Source organism: Typopeltis vanoorti, chromosome 2, assembly GCF_054136105.1.
Source record: "Typopeltis vanoorti isolate ZY-2024b chromosome 2, IOZ_Tvanoo_1.0, whole genome shotgun sequence".
Lineage (NCBI taxonomy): Eukaryota > Metazoa > Arthropoda > Arachnida > Uropygi > Thelyphonidae > Typopeltis > Typopeltis vanoorti.
Window position 1 is genome coordinate 54,646,339 of NC_143550.1, and position 17,813 is coordinate 54,664,151.

General features: G+C 33.8%; 1 protein-coding gene across 1 annotated transcript in view; it reads right to left on the reverse strand.

The window, feature by feature from the left end:
- Nucleotides 1–5,511: 5,511 nt before the first annotated feature.
- LOC150109022 (ubiquitin carboxyl-terminal hydrolase 31-like) overlaps nucleotides 5,512–17,813 on the reverse strand; it is a 240,241-nt gene continuing 227,939 nt past the window's right edge. Inside the window, exons 11-12 of the mRNA XM_090401494.1 lie at nucleotides 13,624–13,902; nucleotides 5,512–6,082 (exon numbers count right to left, since the gene is read on the reverse strand). Coding sequence (XP_090257620.1) covers nucleotides 5,856–6,082; nucleotides 13,624–13,902 — 506 coding nt within the window. The 3' untranslated portion in view covers nucleotides 5,512–5,855. The remainder of the gene's footprint in view (nucleotides 6,083–13,623; nucleotides 13,903–17,813) is intronic.

Below are 17,813 nucleotides of genomic sequence, written 5' to 3' on the forward strand. Positions count from 1 at the left end.
AATAAGTTGTGTGTGCTTTATCTGTTAATGGTTTCAAGCAGAGGTACAACAGATATTGTGTTGATAGTTTATATCTCCTACAATGAGTCTTAGGACTCCATGGAGGTGCCCATACAATAATAATAATAATAATATATATATATATATATATATATATATTTGTGCATGTGTGTTATACACTATTTGTATGCTTATTTCACTTCTCACCAAATATTAAAAAAAATTAAGAATTTTTTTTAATATTTGGTGAGAAGTGAAATAAGCTTACCATCTGTAGCTAAAACAGTGTATAAAAACTGAGTAAAAATACTATATTACAAAAAATATTTAGAGGCTAAAGAAATAAGAATAGGAATTAGTGTTTATAAAACATTTGATATGGCATCAGTATGGCTGCATTAAGTAAAAATTAGAAAGAAATACATTAAGAGGATACTGTGTAAATGGACAAAGTTTTAATAGAACTTAGAATATCTTATTAACCTCCATTATGATTACTGTGGAAAGGTATAGGTAATTAAGTAGTAGAAAATTTTAAATACTTTATATAGAATTTATTTTAAAAAGATTAAAAATGCTACTCTAAGAAAATCAAATTCTTCTGTATGATTAAAAATTCGATATATTAACATGTATTAAGACGTTAAGAAACATAATTACCTCTAGCCATCATTCTAGTGAAACCTCTAGCCATCATTCCTTCCCTGCAGCTATCATTTTCCATTTTGTTCAGTCCCAAAAAGTCCCATATAAAATAATGTCAATTTCCTCATTTCTATCGCTCCTCAAGCTGTTGTTTTATCACATCAATCATCCTAAAAGCTTATTAGTGCTGCTTCAATTTTCTCACTGTGATTTTTTTTCCGAGAAATTATAACAAAATGTACACAATGTTTTTAGAATTGTAAATGATTACTTTTGATATATAAAATAACTGCTTTTAGGCTGAATATACAGTAGCAGTAGCCTATTATGCTGCAATAGTTGGAAGTGAATGGCAGTGCTCATTGATAGGAACATAAGTTTACATTAAGCTCCATCCATATTTCATTCAAGCAGTGCAAGATGGTGTACAGCATGAATTTCTTCAGAAAAGCTCTCATTGCATAGGAAAGTGACACTTCAGTGTTCTGGTTCATCTTATGTTGAGTGTCTTCTGCACTTACATTTCACTGCATTTGGTAGTAATACTTTAGATGTACTCTAATATTATCCTTTCATATTTCTCTTCTTTTTTATTATTGATCTATGAGGGAGGGGGGCTGAAAAGTTCTGATAAACACCTAGAACAAAAATGATATTAAAGCAACTGATATAACCACAAGAAAGAACATATCTTAAAATCCTTTACCCCCCCCCACCCCCATGTTTCAGCAAATTGTAATTGTAAAGGTGTGCAGCATCCTGTAAATAGAACATGCATACTGGCAAAAACTTGATTTGGGTATCATCATCAAGCAGCTGTACAAAAAGCATTCCTTGTGCAAACAGTTGCCTGTCTAATGGATGCTGGGAAGTGCTGACATGAAAGTTGATGTGTTACAAGCTATTTATCATGGTGGCAGCAATGAAATGGATGAATGAAATTGTTCTTTCATGTATGCAACATCATCAGTGAACATGATGAAGAAGACATTTTGAACATGGAAAGGACTCTGTTTGGTCTAAAATGTAAAATTTTGACAAAAAAAAAAGACATCAAAAAGAAAAATGCATTATATAAATTATTTAATGCTTTTCTGCAACTGTCATTTTCCCATATTCATCGTTCTTATTTTCTCTCCCCTTTAGAATAATGCACTGAGGTTTCACTGTATAATATATGACTTATTTGATCTATTAAAGATAAAGCAATAGTATTCCATATTAATCAATAAATTAATCAACATATATCTATATATGTTGTATATATATATATATATATATATGTGTTTTTTATATCTTTATATATATATATATATATATATATATATAAATATAAAGATTAGAAGAAAGGAAAGATGAAACTTGTTTATAAGTTTTAAATTTAGCTAAAATCAACCCCTTTTCTTGCTCATGTTTTTAAAGCATCATTCTTAAAATGTAAATTTGTATTATGGATATACACTATTGTACTACAAAGTATTACAGCAGAGGATCCGTTAGAAGAATATTATAAACTGATTAAGCAAACAAAGCACATGAAATCTTTATAAAAAATAAAATAAAAAAAACTGCCATGAAACAGATAATTAAAAATAACAGTCCATAAACAACATAAAATGTATGCAAGAAGTCAAGTCTACTGATTTGGGCAGGGGAAAAAAATATAACTTTTTTTTTTTTTTTTTTTTTAAACCAAACATGGCATGTATGTAAGGATCCACATGGGATGAATGATAATAGGAATATCAAATAATATAGATTTAATGGAATTAGGAGCTTTAAAATACCATCAACACTCACTCACAATAACAAATTACTAAGCAAAGCTCCACAGCATCAGTACTGTTCTAAAAGAAATTAAATCTTCTGCCATGTTCAGTATAGTGAGAGAGTTAAATGTATTGGATAACATTGAAGTAATGTTTCCTATTTGTAACATAATTTCAGTACAATTAAATTTAGCAAAATAAACTGATAAAATTCACCATCATTTTTGTGTACTGTGAACAGATAGTGTAAACTTTTCTTAAGAGGAGGGAAGGTTATATATATATATATATATTAGTTTAACTAATATACTGAGGAACTGTTAAATAATAAAAAAAAAAAAAAAAAAAAACCTTGAAACTATGAGAATAAGCAAGGAAGTGGATGCAATTTACTTTACAAGTTTCAAATCCCATGGATGCTACCTTGCACATACTACTCATTCTTTTTATGTACACATATTGTTCAATGAAAGTCCTTTAAACTATTCTACGTGAATGGGAAAGAAAATTCAATTGGTACGTATCTTTTATAAGAGTAGGGTGATGGTACAATAAAAATACATGATGATGATTTGTAATTTGGGTACAATGGATATGGTTATATAAGCAAAAAAAAAAAGCCTTTCTTTTATAAGCAAACTGGAAAATTATTGTGGATAATCCAGAGTAATTCTTAGTTTTGTAAAGAATATATAATCTTGTTTTAATTATGCTTTATTAATTCCATAAAATTTTGTTTCAATAAAATTTTTTTATTTTTATTTTTGCAGTATAAAAGTTATTTAAAAAAAATAAAAATGAATTGGATTTGAATAGTAATGTGCCTCAACAGATATAAAGAATGAATGTGCTTCTCAAAAAAAATCAGATTCTCAAAATTAATGTCTGGAAAAATGTCATAAACATCTGTTCCAAGCTGCCTAATTTGCATATCATAATGTTAAGTTAATACATATCAGAGTAATAGATGTTGATAGAATAAATGGCTATTTGTATATTGTACAGAGGAAAGTATCGTGCATCATTTAGAGATGAAATGATACAAAATAAGAATTGCATTTTTGAGAAGTGTAATATGTTGTGAGAGACATCCAGATTGCACTAGATCTGAAAACTTAAGTTTTGTGACTGTACAATAAAAATAAGGAAAATTATTAAAAGTTATTGCTCTCTGACAACAACACACACACAAAAAAACCTTCATAGATAATATGAAGGTTTCATATTATTTCATGTTATCTTTATCCCTGCATAGACTATAGTTGCAATATCACCTACTAATATAGCAGATTATACCTAGACTACTTTGCACAAATTACTATGAGTATTTATTTGCACTTCACGATGTTAGAGTTCGCAATGATAGATGTTAGGAAAACACAGCTTATCCTTGCAATCATCAAAGAATTTTTTTTTTTTAAATATTATAAAATATCAAAATAAATATCTAAATTGTTACTTTGTTCAAATAACAGTTCAGAGATTGCTTATTCTGTTGCTAATTAAAATACTAGACTTTGCAGTTCTAGTTTTTATCAGGAAATGCAATCTACTGATTTAATTAATTAGAAGAGTAGAAAGTAAAAGAAATGATGGCTTATTTTTATGTTTCTATTAAATGGAGAGAAAGGATGTTGGAAAGGATATGTTGTCTTTATGTAACAGGGAATGATAGCTGGAATGGATAGTATTGTGATGGGGGACAAAAACATTAAATACAAAGACAAAACTTAACAAATATATTCTGAGAAAGCACTGGCCTCTCTTCTCACAATATCATTGGACTCTCTGGCTCTAAAAGAATGATTAATATAATAAAATCTGCAAAAATCTATAGAATAACAAAGTATTTTCATATGGACATGTATTTTCGTAAGGGACACAAAAGTTCAGTAAATGGATGACTAGAAGCAATTTATATCTTCAATTTGTATCTTCATTTATACATTACAAAATGAAGCATTTTGTAATGTATAAATTTCAACTGACTAGTAGTCGGAAACAAGATAATACCCTCAAATAACCATAGGAGTTTTTTTTTTTTTTTCCCCTCTCATGGTTACTGTTATTATCTGAAATAAGCATTATTCATGACAGCATTAGCAGAGATATGTAAGCAAGTTATCCTACACAAATTACTATGGATGGAATCATTTGTACCAATAGCTACCTTAGAATGCATGTTATAAAGTCAAGCAGTACTGTGAGCTACTTGCTTTTTATAGGATTATCAAATACAGTGACATCTGTATCAAAATGAAGCGGTGCATTCACTTATAAGGCTGTTAAAATTTTGAAATATTATTTTTAAAATACTCCACGATACTGCTATTTTTGATTAGCAATTTTAGCAATACTATTTTGGAACTTTCAAAGGAGCACATTCATTATGATAGAAAGTTTAGTTAACCAAGTTTCCAGATATATGGAGATCATTAAATCCAAACGTCAAGTGGACACACAGAACAGAAATCATCCTGCACAAGATACTTGATGATCAAAAGCAATGATCACGAAAGATATTTACATGATGTTGTGATCCAAATCCTGTCACTGTCTTCCAACATATATAGAAAAAGTAGAAAAACTCTTCTTTTTTTTTTTCTGTATGAAATAGCACTGGTCATAAATGAATGGAAGCAGTTTTGTTCACATATAAGCCCTTCATTTCCTTTGTAAAATGATCTGAGGCTTCAATGTATAAAACTATGAGAATATATCCAAGTATATTGGGTGACTGAACTACAAATATTTGGGCAGCACAATAGCACATTATCATTTGTTCGGTCCACAACTACAAGAAATTTATGAAGTGTTCCCATTCCTTGAAAATGATATGAGATATGTTTCTGAAGTTATAAACAAAGGGTAAAAGTATATATTTTCAAAATGGAAAGCCCTAAAAATACTGGGAGAAGAATATGAGAAATGTATATATACCAGTACATGGAAAGGTCTACAATAGATATTTATGAATGACTAAAAACGTTTCTAGTAGTAAACTTGTAGCAGGCTTTCTATCTAAGAGAATATGTCAGTTTAATCATTATGGCTTGAATTACACTTTTTTTTAAATCATTACTTCTGTTCTTTGAAAGTTAAAGCATAGATCTTACTACTAGCACAGTATGATCACTGCAGATATGGGACTTAAACTGGTGGTATAAAAGTTTCTAAAAACTATTTAGAAAAACAGAAGGCATCCACAGTGGAACAGGATAAGACACTATGCTATTAATTTGTCTATTGATTTCTAAAAATTAATGTACCTTGTACTATTTATCTGCTACATATAGTTTAACATTTCAAATCTTTCAAGTGACTTCTGCCATCACTGAGCAAAAATGAGCACCGGGATCAGCAGACTAAAAGTAGCTTGGTAGTCGCTGTTTACAGATTCCATTTCATTTCCTGTTACTGTGATACTAAAGTAGTAAAGTGTCACACTGATGTCACAGTCCAAATTCTTTTAGTTGGTGGAGGTGGAGGTGGAGGTATATCTGTTAACCTTGGACCTTCTTCATCACCATCAGAATTTCCATCAGGCTCTGCAGTAGCAGATGATAACTTTTTATATGGAACAACTGTTATCATGCTAGAATAGGCTTTATTAGTTCTATTGAATGGACGGCTTTCTCTAAGTGTTGCTGATCTTTCTAAAGTTGAATCTAAAATTTACAAATAATTTAATGATAAGTGTTCAGTAAAATATTAGCACTGAATTAATAAAGAAAATAAAATAATAAAAACTCAGTATCAAATGTCTATTGTGGCAATCAAAAGGAACACAAAAAGCTAAGTGCAATAAGTAATTTGATATTAATGCGGTAAGAACAACTTTTGTTCTTTATATCTTATTTTGTGTTATTTCTGCAGGAAATTATAATTGCTTATTCTGTAAAGAGCAAAAGAAAATGTATTTTAGATTAAATAAATCTAAGATAATGAGATAAGATATGCATTTTTGCCTGATGACCTTGACTGTGTAGGTGAATGTCAAGTGAAAGCAGGATGCTTGGAGAGAGACACAGAGGTACTGAAAAAGAAAGTGAAAAGCATGAGGACTGAGCTGAAAAGTTAATTTATGCAAGAATAGAAGTGAGAGAAAGCCATGTGAATGAGAAGAGGCAAGAGAATGGAAGAGATGGGAACTGAGTGAGAGATGCCAGTGAGGAAACAATGAATAGAGGGGTGTGATGTATGGCAATTCAACAATTCACAATGTGCAGAGGAGCACTTGTGAATTGTTCCTGCCTCGAGGAACAATAGTGCTACAGATTTGAATCTGAGATGTAAAATGTGGATGAGATGATAGTGATTAGTATGAATCACCTGAGAAGATCAGAGATTAATGTTAGTGATCATGAAGCAGAAAAGTGTGAAAGAGAAGATGGTGAGTGTGCTACCTAGATATGATAGTGCAGAGTTGAAGAGAAGAGCGGCAATAATGAATGACATCAGTACCAGCGACAGGGTGTAGCAGAGAGGCAGCTTGCCTCACGGCGCAGCTTAATAAGGACGCTCATTCAGCCATATTGCAGTAGGTGCCATAGCTACACTAACAATTCCTGTTAGCATAGCAAGTGCGAAAAAAAGTTTTTCCAACCTTAAAGTGATTAAAAATTTTGCGAACAGCAATGACCCAAGAAAGATTGGTTGGTCTAGAAACTATATCGATATAGGTGGACATAGCTTATAATTTACATTTAGAGGAGCTTAAAAACAGTTTTATTGTGCCCCGTAGAGCAAACATTTAATTAATATTGTTATGTAATCATTTTGCATTAATGTTTCTCTTGTAATAAAAATAAAATAGCAAATTGGAGATTTTCTTATATTTTTGTCTTATAATCCATCAGGGGTGATATTTAATTGTTTGCCTCAGGGCAGCATCTAATCTGGTGACAGCCCCTGAATGACATGATAGCAAAAATACGAAGGGAGCGATGTCTGGAATATGTAGATACTTGGAGTGTCTTTAATGATATAAGAAGGCTGTTGGTTGTATCTGAGCATAGAAGGAAATAGACTTTCAAGGATTGTGGTTCTTTGGGCAAGTGAGTGTGTTAGGGAAAGGACACTAGCTGCCAGAATGGAAAGTAGCAAGGATAGCCTCATGTGGGAAATAGTGGCTTAGGAGGTGGGAGAATATCACAGACCCCAGTGGAGTCAGGGCAAAGTAAGAATATGTATGTATGGGAATACAGTCATCCCTCGACTTACGTCTGGGTTCTGTTCCATCCGGCAAGACATAAGTCGATACATTAAATCAACAGCGTTATAGTGGTTAGGAACTTAACCGTAATAAGTATACTGTCATTTTAATTTTTAAACCTTATTATAAAACTGTACTGTGTGTTACTGCCACTATAAAACAGGAGAATAATCACCCAAATCTTCCTCCACAATCACACCTTCATTACCTTCCCTGCATGAACGATCAGGCTGTGGCTCTTCTGGTATAACCTTTGATTTTTTGATGAAAATGTCCAATGTGCTTTGCTTATTCCTCTTCTTCTTTTCATCATAAATTTGTTCATAGCAAGCAAACACATCATGTACTTTCATTTCTATTATTAAGTATCGTTCAATATTGGGGTGGGGTCTATGTCTTCAACCATTTTGAAAACATCACTAACTGCAAAGAACATTTCTGCAAGACCCTTCACTATAAATTGTTTAACTACCTATTTCTGTTTCTCTTTTCCCTCTTCCTTTTCTCATTTTTCCTCTTCTGCAACAGTTGTTCCTCCAGTTCGACTAATTCTTCATTAGTCAGCTCTTCAGGGGAACTTTCTATGAGTTGAATTATGTCATCATCATTCACTTCGAGATTCAGATTGTTTGCTAGGCCCACTATTACAAACTTCCAAAATCATGCACAAACCTTTTTAATGTCGTTTTCCATATGCCACTCATACATTGAGAGGTCACTTCGTCCCAAGCCACAGCAATATTTTTAATAGCATGATAAATATTGAATGTTTTCTAGAATTGCACGAGAGTCTGGTCATTTCCTTCAGTAGCAGAAATGGCTTGTGAAAAAAGTTCTCCATAGATAATAAGCCTTAAACATTGCAAGAACTCCCTGATTCATCGGTTGGATCAATGAAGTAGTGTTTGGAGGGTGAAACATGACCTTGAGCAGTGAACTTTGTGAAGATCACTGCTATAAGTCGTATAAGGCAGATGATCTGGAGCATTATCTAGAATTAATAAAATTTTAAATTCTACATTTTCTTTCATTCAATAGCTTTTTATTTCACTCGCATAACAGTTGATTAAGGCATCCTCAAACAATTTTTAAGTCATCCATGACTTTTATTGCTCCGATAATGAACTGAGAGTATGCTCCCTAATGTTTTTGAAGATATGTGGATTCTCACTGTGCCATATCACAAATGGTTTCAGTTTATATCCAGCCACATTACCCGTAACAGAATCGTAATAAGGGCATTAAGAGCTTTGAAACTATGTATAGATTTTAGCTCTTTGTGGATGAATGTCTGCTCAGGCATTTTTTTTCCAAAAGAAGGACTTCTCATCCATATTAAAAATTTGCTGTGGCAAATAATTTTCCTCCGTAATAATTTTATCCTATTTTTCTACAAACTCCTTGGCAGCCTCCTCAGCACTTTGCAGATTCCCATACATTTTCACATTATGCAGCGCAAAACGCTACTTGAATCTTATGAACCAACCGGAAGAAGTGTTGAATTCGTAGTCATAATCGGGTTCTGCTTTCTCCTTCAACATGTTGAAGAGACTTAGTGCCTTGGCTGTTATTGTCACAGTGCTAAGGGGTATGCGCTTTTGGTTCAGGTCCTCTATCCATGATGCAAGTAGTTTTTCCATATCACCAATAGGACCTTGTCGTTGCTTCATCATGATCGTCGATTTAATGGAAGCAGATCTTTTCCCAGCCTCTAATTTTATCCTTATGTAGAATGAGACATCCGAAGTCGTGTGATCATATTGACGGGCTTACCAGCTAAATGTTGCTTTATAACTTGCAACTTTGTTTCAAGATCAATTACTCGCCTCTTTTTCTGTGATTCTTTGCTAGGTTTTTGATTGCGCGTGTAGGGGGCCATGTTGCACAAAGCATCGCGAAACATATAACAATAAATACACAGATAACAAATTTCAAACACAAAATTAACAAAGGAACTGTTGAAGACACGTGCCGATTGCCGAGGGAAGTTGCCGTTGAAAGCGCTGTTGCCACTGTGCATGCTTTACCTTACGCTTGCTTGCTCTTGTTCGAAAGTATGGCCGAAAATGTTATTTATTCTCTTGTAGGATCACAGACATATCTTCGAAAGGACGTAAGTTGAGGGATGACTGTACTGATAATGCACTGATTTTTCTATATACAAATGCCGTGAGTATTAGCAATAAACAGTAGGAGTTATGCATAACTGCTAAACTCAGCCTGTTCAAAAATTACTGGTATCAGTGAAATGGTTGACAGAAGATGATGTCCTTACAGGAATAGAAGGATATATAGCATATTTCAGTAGGAGAGGAAAGCAAAAAAGGGTGGAAAAGTGTTACTTTTGAGAAGAGTGACATGTGCCTTCTCAGGGTAGAGAATTGTTATGGGAGAGATATGGCACTGATGGCTTTGAGAATGTCTTTATGAGGTACAAGTGGAAAGGATAGGATATCCAGTACAATGTTCCTATAGGCCAAGGAATATAGAGGGTGACGGGCAGGAAACATTCCATGTTTCTTTCTTTAAAGATCATCCTTCTCTCAGCCAAACCCTGCCTCATTTCCTATGGCACTACCATGGTACTAAATACAGTGACCTTCAGGATTTCTTTGCCTCTTTTCCATGGGTCCAATTATTGCTTATGCTCTTCTGATCCAAGCTCTTGCTCTGATCTAATTAACAAAATCATTCTTGCTGGGATGAGTGCCTTTATTTCCCATTCCACTAAAAATCTCTGACCCTAAACCTTGGTTTTTACAACAATATATATTGTTGGTTATATATATATAAAACCAACAAATCTAAAGCAGACTTCACAAGAGCCAAATACATCAATCTTGCCTCCTGCTCAAATGGGAGTCAAGCCTTCTAGTTCCTTGCCAAAACTGTTGGGGAAAACTATGCTTCCACTTTTCTCATCCTGATGCAACAATGGTAACATCTCCTAAAGATAAGGCAGAGCTTTTTGTTGAGAGTTTTATCTGTTCTTTTCCTCCAGTTCTTGTTTAGATGACCCATGGCATGTTTTTTTCTGATCTTTTATCAGGATATCAGGAAAAACAACCTTGATACTATGTTAAACGTTTTTCCACTTGGTTATACTATAAATTAAAGATGCCAAGAAATTATATTTTTGGTTTAATCCTTTATCCAAGTGTAAACAAACAAAGTTTGCACATGACTAGACAACTCATATATGGAGGCTAATGATTTCATATAAAGTTATTTCACATGGAAGCTTTGTTTGCTAACTTGGTTTAATCCTTGGATAAAGGATTAAACCAAGAATATAATTTCTTGGCATCTTTAATCCAAGTGAAAAAACTTTTAACATCTATCTCTAATCAAGAGTATTTTAGTAATAAGGTGACAGCTTTTGGCTGCTACTTGTATATGGAAATATGACTTCTGCATCATTTCAACCTTGGTATCACTTCTGGATCTGGTTTCCACTGATGAGACCTCAATAAAGTCGAAACCAGTCTGGTTAATGACCCTTCCCATAATGCATAGCATTATACATGTCTGTAAGGACATGTGCTTTGCATTATGGGATACTAAGGAAAGTGATGTGAAACCATTAGTCCAGTGTTTCTTAACGTGGGGGCATACACTCCACAGGGGGGCAATTTGAATATTTTTTGGGGCAATTAGAAAATGTACATGTACCTATTTATATTATACTTTTTCAGAACTTGGCTGACTATCATGCTAGAGGGAAGGGGGAGCATCAAAATCTTTGAGACATTGAGGTGGGGCATGATCCAAAAAATGTTGAGAAACGCTGCATTAGCCTCTATATATATGAGTTGCCCAGTCATGAAGTTACTTCACATGCAAACTTTATTTGCTTACACTTGGATAAAGGATTAAACCAGAATATAATTTCTTGGCATCTTTAATTGATATAACCTTAAGTCTGACTGTAGATCTGTGTGTTCATGAGGCTAGTTTGCTTGTTCTGAGGGACGAAAAAGCCAAATTTCTAACAGGAAAAAACCCTCTATCTCTGTATGAGACTGGGAAACTTTCCTTTTGATTGAAAAGACCTGATAAAGGTTCCTCATGTCACAGATGGGATTCAAACCCAAGTCTTTCCAACCAAAGGGCTCATCTATATACCAACTAAGCTATGGAAGCTCTCCTAACACTTCATAAATCCCAAATCCACCGAACCTTAGAATATTGTTCTCACATTTGCAGTACATCAAAACCTCCTGAATGCTTGAATGTATCTGGAAGAGAAATATTTGCATAATAGATGACTCCTCTCTCAGTGACTCAGTCCAGTCACTTTCCCATAGACTTTGTCTCTGTTATGTCTCTTCTATGGGTATTTACATCGATGTTACTCCACTGAACTGGCCACCACCATTCTTCTACTTTCCTCTAATCATGTATGAACACAAATAGCTGCTAGTCAGCATCCATATATCATTCAGCTCTAAATGCATCAAACCAGCTTTTCGTCCTCTTCTTTCAAAGCATTTATCATTCTTCCCAATAAATATAATATCCAACTCTTCAAGAAGCACATTAACAGATTCCTTTTTTCTTTTTAATCACATACCCAATGGATATGTGGCCAAGCTGGCCATTCGACATATTAATTTGAATCAATGTAACAAGTAACATAGCATATGTATGAAGTCTATGTAAGTTTTGCATTTCTGATAGTATATAAGCCTTTGTAATCTCATAATGTTCTGTCTGTTAATAGCATTAGAACACAAATCATAATCTTATTCATTAACAAGTAGAAATGCAAAAGCAACATATTTTCAGTTACTAATATAGATATTTTCCTGGATTAATTTGATCTGCAACTCCTTTTTATAGTTTATAAAGAACTGTGCTTGATATGAAATTACTAGGCTGACTGAACAGAAGAATCTGCAGCAATGATTTGATTCTCTTGTATTTTCATTTGGTGTGTTAGCATGCCTATTCTATCTGCTAGAAAAGACAAAAAGAAAGTAACAGAATTATTCTGTTATCAATTTTTATATCATTCTGTTAAAGAGAATGATACAAAATGGCAAGATGGCTTTTGTAGGTTTTTAATACATATATTTATCTCATACATGAGAGGCAGAAGAACCTATAGAACATCAGTGCTGTGTGTTGAGTGCAAGTGAGGATTGAAAAAGAAGAAGTCTATTGACTTCCCAACAACTACTTTCTTGAATATTTAGAAGGTAGTTGTTGGGAAATACTTTATGAGGAAGGCTGTTTCAGAGGGAAGGGGTAGATGAAATAAATAAAGAAGAGGAGAAGCAGGTTCAGTATGTTTGCAGTTGTTTTGAAATGGAATGTTGGGCAGTTGCTACTCTTGTTTTCACAGGCCCAATAGAATAAGGAATGATGGGTGCCAGTGACCATGGAACTATGTGCTGAATTGCTCTCCTCAAGAGAGCAATTCAGCACATAGATCCTCCCTCATTAAGAATTTTTAGGGAGATTTTTGATGCACCATTCCAACCAGTCTGGTTGGTCGAGTGGTTAGTGTACCAGCTCTCCAATCAACAAGCTGTGGGTTCAAATCCCGCTGTGAGCATGGACATGTGCGTGATTGTCTTTAGGTGGGAGATGAATTTCACTGCCTGGTGTGAATCCACCAGCCCACATATTGGAGGCCTGAAGTGGCTTGAAAGAGTTCCATGTTTGGTCTCTAGAGAAGGGTTTCCAGACTATAAAAAAAAAAATATATATATATATAAAATTTATAAAAACAGAAAAAAAATCCTTAGCCCATTCACAGTACAAAATGTACTATAGGTTTGCAAATAACTTTTCACAGGTGGGAGCAACATAAAAACATGTCAACAGTATTCAAAGGATGGGCAAATTTGGAAATTGAAACCTATCATCCTGTTTATTAGATTATCATTATAACTGATTCACTGATTTTTTTTTATGAATAAATAACAGCCGAGAGTAGGAAAAAACTGGCATTCTAGATAAACAAATTTTCTCTTGACAGTGACTTACCCATATCAATTAAATTATCCTGACTCTTGCTAGTTTTAGCTACCACATTAAGAAATGGAGAGATTCTATATGCCCAGTGTTCCGTGTTCATTAGCGATACACTAGAGGCAGTGCTGTACCCTGAGGTGGAGGATGAGGCACATGATGGGAACATGAGGCTAGTGCGCTGATAGAACAGGATGTAGGCATCTGCAGTTATGATCTCATTCTCTTGTACAGGTTGAATTTTGGTATCATCATATAAATACCATCGACCATCAACACAATTTTTGCAATAGGCTGTAAAAAATGTTTAAAAAATTATTTTATGCTAATTGTTAAAAATAATGACCATTCTAAGTTATTCTAAATGCATATCTCATAATATGCATTTAGAATGACTTAGAATAAGTCACTTTTCTCTGATTTAGCTAACTAACCAGTTTAATTATCTGGTCAGACATTTAATTCTATATTTATTAACCAAAGACATGACAACCATTGCCATTTATTTGATATCTATTGTCAAATAAATTCGACTAATAAGTGCAGTAAAACCTAGCTAATTAATTAAAGATTAATTTTTAATTTGGATACAAATTGCAACCTAAATGGTAATTATAATCATTTAATTCAAAACTATATCATATCTGAATGAAAACAATAAACATTTCTTTACCTATGATAAGTTTGTTCATAAACAGGAAAGATGTGTTTTATCAATTTACTCAGAAAAACTGATAAATTAGAGCAATAAATATACAATAATAAAATTTTAAAAATGGTTAGAGATTTATTTTTTACTTTTTTGTGAAGAAAAGCTGCTAATATATCATACCACTGCATGCTGCTAGGAGAGAGAGAGGGGGGGGGGAGCAGCCCTGTTACATTTACTAAACAACAAAAAAAAAAACCTTGTAAATTAATAAGAAAAAAAAAAGTTACATTGTAAGCCAGCCTATAATTTTGAGAGTGGAACATTTTTTAGCATATTGCTAAAACAAGAGCGTCCTTTCACAAATCCATGTTGATTCTCACAGATAACATTACCCTCATCTGCCCAATGCTGTACACGGTCCCTCACTACTTTCTCCAAGATCTTAACAACTACTGATGACACACAGACTGGCCTATAATTAGACACTTCCAGTCTGTTACCACTCTTATGCAATGGCACTATCTTACCTTCCTTCCATTCCCTGGGCACCTTTGCCAAAGCCAGACTTTCATTGAAAAGCCACGTTAAAGGTACTGTCAATTCCCTAGCACATTCTCTCAAAACTCGTGGCGAAATACCATCCAGTCCCACAGCTTTACTGACATCCAGAGTACTCAGTATCTGAAACACACTCTCCTCCTGTACCTCCAGACCTCGTACCAGTCCTATCCCTCTAGCATTAAAACTGACTCCTCTAGGATGAAATACTCCAATAAAGTGTTCATTGAACAATTCCACTATGTCCTCTGCATCAGTCACTCTATTCCCATTTTTATCCCACAATATCATTCTTCCACAGTCATTTCTCCTCCTACTGGCCACATAGCTAAAAAATTCCCTAGGATTTTCTTTGGATCTTAGGGCCAATCTCCTCTCATATTCCAGTTTCACTTTCCTTACCACACTAGTCACTCTTCTGGCCTGTGTCTTATATTCCTCATGCATCTCTTCACCTATCTCCTTATATCTCTTCCATAGCCTCTTTTTCGCATGCAATTCCTGTTTAATATTGTTTGTCATCCACTTTACTCCAAATTGCGTCCTCTTCTTCACTCGTGGTATACAACTTACCATTGCTGATAACAAATATTCTTTCACAATTTCCCACGCACTGGTGATATCCCGGCCTTCCAATTCCTACCTCCATGAAACTTCCTGAAGTTGACGTCTAAGACTATTATAATCACCTGCCTTATAATTCCACATAAGTTCCCGTCTCTTTGATACTCCTGCATGTCTATTCATTTTCCAAGTCAACACCATATGGTCACTCTCTCCAACTGGTGGGAGAGACGTCAACTCAGTTATTATCAACTCTTCTGATGCTATAACCAAATCCAAAATTTTTGAACCTCTTGTTCCCTCTGTTACATGTTGCCTAAGACATTTGTCCCTCAAGAATTCTAGAAATTCCATTCCCCTATTGCTACATGCATCTTCCTCTCTCCAATTTATACTACTGAAGTTTTTTTCCAATATTAAAAACACCAGGAGAGTAAATACAAATTTTTATATTTCATAAACATTAAAGATAAGCATGTTCCCTGAAATTATTATTCATGTCATTGTTAAATAAATGTCAAATTTCATTAGTTAAAATAACATCACAAAGATGTTATTTTAACTAATGAAACTTAACTTATTTTACACCTTGGTATCTTGCGTTCAAAAGATACCATTTCTTGATATCCTGACCTGAAAAAAAAAAAAAAAAATACCAAAAACCCACTCACATTGGATATTATCTTCATTCCCCATTTCTTCACCATTCATTCTAAAAATAGACATTAGTCATACTTAAAAAACTGTGCAGTCTTCATCTTAAAAGATGAAGATAGATAGAAAAAAGAACTCTAGTTTCCACTCAGCCAGTTTGTCATCAACAGGTATTCAAGGAGAACCATCCAAAAGAATACTATTTTGTAATCCTTCTCCATGGCCAAATCTTGACATTCATATATATAGAGACTCCGTTTCAACTCCTTACATTGATAATTTATCGATTAAAAGTCCAACCTCCTCAAAATTCATTGCATCAGAGGTGGAGTGGCCTTTAAGCCTGTTCTGACTATATGCAGCATCTTCATAATACAAAGGCCAGTAATCCCATCTACAAACATCTATGGGTCTACAGAATTCCTTGTTCTTGTGGTCTTCCCTACACCGGTGAGACTTGCAGAAGTTTTGAAGCTGAAAAGAAAAATCAGGACAGACTTACCACTCTTCAACACACATTGTGACATTGAATACGACAAAATCTCTGAGGCCATATCTTGAAAACTTTCTTGCTCATCAGATTAAAGAATCTGGTAAGATTCATTTGTTCACATGTTTCTCTCATCAAAAACCAAGGACTTATCTTAAATTGTCTGAAAATCCTATCACTGAATATACCTCACTGTCAACTTCTCAGCTCATCACCTCCAAGTAATGATAAAAAACAGATGATGTGTGCCATTCATGAGTTAATACTATAATGGTTTCTATCAGTTTTTTTTAATGATAAATTGTATTTCTTTCATGAGCTGTATGTTTATTCACCCTAAAGAAGTTGATCATCCCTTGTGGTGAAACTAGTAGGTATTCTCTGAAGTTTTTTAATAACAATTAAAAATCTGATTCATTTAGTATTAATTAGATGGAACCCTGTTTTCCATCTTCCAAATATAAATGGTCTCCTCTAGCTCTGCCTTGTATCTACCTAGTTCCTTGTGACTGCAATCATTCTTACTTTGGACAAACTGGATGCTCAGTAGAAAAGAGAATACAAGAACACCAATCTTATATTAGTTACAGTAAATCTGAGAAATCAGGCTTGGCATGGTACGGAATAGTTACAGACCACTTTCATATGGTCTGAAACATGCTTACTTCATCAATGTCAGTATAAATTTGAAAGTTTGTTTAAAGGGACAAATTTTAAGTGCATCTTGGGGCTTAATAACAATTAGCTTGATAATTTTAGAATTTGGCCCAAATGCCACTTTTTTGTGGTGTAACCTGTCACAAAAATAGTCCTGGCAACTGAATATTGCTGGCATAAGCATAACATTTTATGAGTGAGTAACCAATATATAAACAATGACTTTAATTGTAGGAAATGCCAGCTATATACTAATTTTTCCTATGGGTTTAAATTTTGAGGAAAGCAAGTCCAGAAGCATTAAGGTAACAGCCATAATCATACTGAACTCTCCATCACTAGGAAAGTAACATGATGCAAATTTTACCTTAATTACTTCATTCCAGAATTCAAAATGATCCAGGAATGAATACTGCAACTTGAAATGTAGAAGAACTGCTTAAAAAGAAATAAAATTAGATACAATATTAAATTATTATGATCATGATTCAGGATCTCCACAGAGCCAAGACTCATCACCACCCTAGAAAATGCAAAGTCTATCATACCACTCATTCACCATTCGTGCTCTAACCACTCTATCAGGCAATACATTCCATGGTTCAATCACCCTCCATGCAAAGAAACTAC